At 36.7% G+C, this 3,863-nt stretch overlaps 1 protein-coding gene across 1 annotated transcript in view; it reads left to right on the top strand.

The window, feature by feature from the left end:
* The window catches only part of LOC111701139 (uncharacterized), a 53,822-nt gene that overhangs the window by 8,134 nt on the left and 41,825 nt on the right, over positions 1-3,863 (top strand). The window contains exon 2 of the mRNA XM_023472302.1: positions 984-1,436. Coding sequence (XP_023328070.1) covers positions 1,280-1,436 — 157 coding nt within the window. The 5' untranslated portion in view covers positions 984-1,279. The remainder of the gene's footprint in view (positions 1-983; positions 1,437-3,863) is intronic.

Consider the following 3,863-nt stretch of genomic DNA (forward strand, 5'->3'; position numbering starts at 1 on the left):
GAACAAGTATTTAGGGATATTTAAGAATGAGGGAGATAAGAATGAGAAGGAAGTAGAATAAAAATAATGAAGGAAGAGGGAGATAAAAATGAGAAGAAAATAAGGAAGGAAGTGGAGAGTAAAATGAAAGGAAAGGGGTATAAAAATGAGGAAGGAAGGATGAGGGTAAAAACAAAAGTAAAAATGAGGAGGTAGGGGTGAAAGAAGAGGGAGTATTGTGGTAAAGATGAGGGAGTATTGTGGAAAAGATGAGGGAGTATTGTGGAAAAGATGAGGGAGTATTGTGGTAAAGATGAGGGAGTATTGTGGTAAAGATGAGGGAGTATTGTGGTAAAGATGAGGGACTATTGTGGTAAAGATGAGGAAAAAAGATGGTAATGATGGCAGAGAAAGAGGGAGGGGGGTAAAATGAGGAGGAAAAATAGTTTCCGGAATATCTACTTAGTAGGGGGTAAAGACTAGGAGCTTGCAGTAACAACACATGTTCTGACTGGCTTTACTCTTGGAAATCCTATGAAGAGGGGGAGGGGGTTAAGGATGGGCGGGGGGGGGTGTTGAAGGATAGAAAAGGGAGAGAGGGCAATCTTATTATCTTCTTAAGCCAAGTGCTGCATCAGATAAGTAATGAATAATTAGGCGGTGTTCCGTGAATCTAGAAATATGATTACAGGGTTAACATTAACAACTTAATTTTGGTCCATAAAGTTTTCCCTGCTTATTTCATTTCAAGTAAAAAGTGCTTCTTGAGAGAACATTTCTAAAATTTAATTTCTATTTTGATAGGCATAAATTTTACAATTGTCAGTTAGGTTTAATTTATAATTTTCTATTGAACAATATTTTTCAAATCAACGGAACCAAAGAACTCTTCTAAAACCTTGTTATTCAGAGTAAATGAATTTTGAGTTCGGAATGATTTATAAAATACAAGTAAAAATAATAAGTTGATTTTTTTTATGTAAAAAAACCCATGTGCTTTAAAGATGAATTAAGTGAAGGAGAGATAAGAAGAAAACTGATTGAAAACGCAAAACTCAAAACATCGGCTTCTCACCGCCGAAGTCTGGACAAAACGGCGGTCAAAGACGGGAAGAAATCAGTGGTTAAGGATGGTATAAAAGAGAGAAAGAAGTCGATATCTGCCGACCGAAAGAAAATCTCGCAATTGGTCAAAGCAACGCCAGATATTAAGAAAGTAACGCAAGAAGTATCTAAAGTGACGCCAAGTCCTAAAGTGACTCAAAATGTACAGAAAGTGACGCAAAACGTCTGTAAATTGATGCAGGGTAAAAAGAAAGTGATTGCAGTTGACGCAGTGACGCAAAGTGCAGCTAAAGTGACCCAAATTGTTGATAAAAAAGAAATAGCAGTGAATAAAGAGAAATCCGGAACTGATGGAAAGAAAAAACTACTTCCGGTGATGGAGAGAAGAAAAGGTAAAACATGTTTCATCTCATTTTCTCATTACTTCACTTTTTAGATTTTTGAAAGCTTTTGTAATAATTAAAAGCATACATTTTGTAGCAACATCATATCATAACATATTTCCCAAAGGCATTTTCCCAAGGGCGATTTCCCAAGTGGCAACTTCCCAAATGTGTAATTTCCCAAGCGGTAACTTCCCAAAGGTTAGATTAGGCCATCTGAGGCGCCGCAGGCTGCAATGGGGGGTGGGGCGAGCGCTGCGGCTAGGATGGTCTATAGGGCCGAGCGCGCCGGCTAGAACAGACTAGGGGCTAAGCGCTGTGGCTAGGACAGACTTGGGAAGTTGCCGCTTACTCAGGTTCCCGAAATCCCAACACCCGGTGCGCTTATATCCAGGGTTCAATAATAGAACATGCTCTAAGCTGTTTTAAAACAGACGACCCCAGGCGTGGTTGTACTCGTATCGAAGGGTAAGTACTGATGGGGGTGACTTTCTAGGGGACCAGAATATCCCCAGAAGTTTCCAATAATAATAATAATGGACTAGAAACCTGAGTTTGTGGCAAGGCTTCGATTCCTTTATAATTTTTTGCCCCCGAAGTTGTTTACAAGTTCCCTTGAAAATACTTCAGGGATATTTAATAATAAATAGTATATAAACAATAAACAATATACGATACTGAACAAGTATTTAGGGATATTTAATAATAAATAGTATATAAACAATAAACAATATACGATACTGTACAAGTATTGGTAATTACCAAATTTTCCACTTGAACAATCCAATTTGTCTAAACATAATAATCAATAGTGATCCTAGAGGCATAAATAGCTTATTTGGTAGTGGGCAAATTATGCGGTAGGAATTATTTCAATGTTAGTTTTTTCAAGGAAAGAGAAGAAATTAGAAATAGGAGATAAAGTCATTAAAATGGATATAAAGTGAAATTTAAAGGAGAGAAAGAGTAGAAAGTGATGTTAGAATGAGAAAAATAAAGCTTAAGAATTATTTAAATTAATTAAGTCAAAATGAAAGGTTAATGGTAGGAGTTGGGGAATTAAGGAAAAAAGAGAAAATCACGAAAGGATGAGAAGGACAAGGAAGGTTTAATTAAGGAGAAGGAAGGAAAAGGTATAGAGAGGGTAGAGGAGAATGTAGAGAAGAAAGATGGTGAAAGGAAGGGAAGGAGAACGTTGTATAAGGAAGGAGAAGTTAAAGAGAAGAAAGGGGTAGGTAGAGTAGAAAGATGGTAAAAGGAAGAGAAGGAAGTTGTTGGAAGGAAGAGTAGGAGGATTTTAATAAAGGAAGGAGAAGGTATAAAGAAGGAGGAGAAGGAGATTGTTGATAAAGGAAGGAAAAGGTAGAGAAGGAAGAGAAAGAGAATGTTGATGAAGGAAAGATAAGATATAGAAGGAATAGAAGAATAATGTTAATAAAGGAAGGAGAAGGTAGAGAATGAAGAGAAGGAGAATATTGATGAAGGAAGGAGAAGGAAGAGAATAAAGAGAAGTACAATGTTGATGAAGGAAGGAGAAGGTAGAGAATGAAGAGAAGTAGAATATTGATGAAGGAAGGAGAAGGTAAAGAAGGAAGAGAAGGAGAATATTGGTAAAAGCAAGAAAAGGTAGAGAAGGAAAATATGGATGAAGGAAGGAGATGGCATAGAGAAGGAGAATATTGATAATTGTAGAGAAGGAAGAGAAATAGAAGGTATAGAGTAGGAAGAGAAGGAGAATGTTGTTGAAGGAAGGAGCAGGTTAGAAAAGGAAGAGAAGGAGAACGTTAATGAAGAAAGGAGAAGGTAGAGAAAGAAGGTAAGGAGAATCTTAATGAAGGAAGAGAAAGAAGAGAAGGAAGAGAAGGAGAATGTTGATGAAGGAAGGAGAAGGTAGAGAGAAGGAAGGGAAGGAATGAACTAGATGATAAAAGAGTTGAACAAAACCTATAGTTAGTGTTGACATAAATGTTTTCTATTAAAGACATCGTTAATCTTTAATGGGTCGATAAAATATAGGATAATTGCCAAATACAGTAGCTAGTGTACTTCATTTATTGTAATTTGGTGGATTTTTGCCCCCCCCCCCCCACACACACACAAACTATCTCATTTATTGTCATTTTTATTCCCCATGCCACCCCACTAAATCTTCCATTAAGTTTATCACATTTTAAATATTTAAATTCTGTTGAATACTGAATATGTATTCGGTTAACGTCTCTACAGGTTTATACAATTAAGTGGTTCATTTTTTTTTCAGTCTTTCTCTCACTTGGAGAAAACTGAGTTTTTGCCACTCATTCAAATTTTCTAATCTCTATATCTTTGCAACCTAATGGTGTAAACCTTTGATATTTTTAAACTATTTATCCTTTTCAAATGTGGATCGACATCTTTATGAATTTTCAGTCTCAGTTGCCCCCCCCCCCCCCCCCC

The sequence above is a fragment of the Eurytemora carolleeae genome, unplaced genomic scaffold (genome assembly GCF_000591075.1).
Source record: "Eurytemora carolleeae unplaced genomic scaffold, Eaff_2.0 scaffold85, whole genome shotgun sequence".
In the NCBI taxonomy this organism is placed as follows: domain Eukaryota; kingdom Metazoa; phylum Arthropoda; class Copepoda; order Calanoida; family Temoridae; genus Eurytemora; species Eurytemora carolleeae.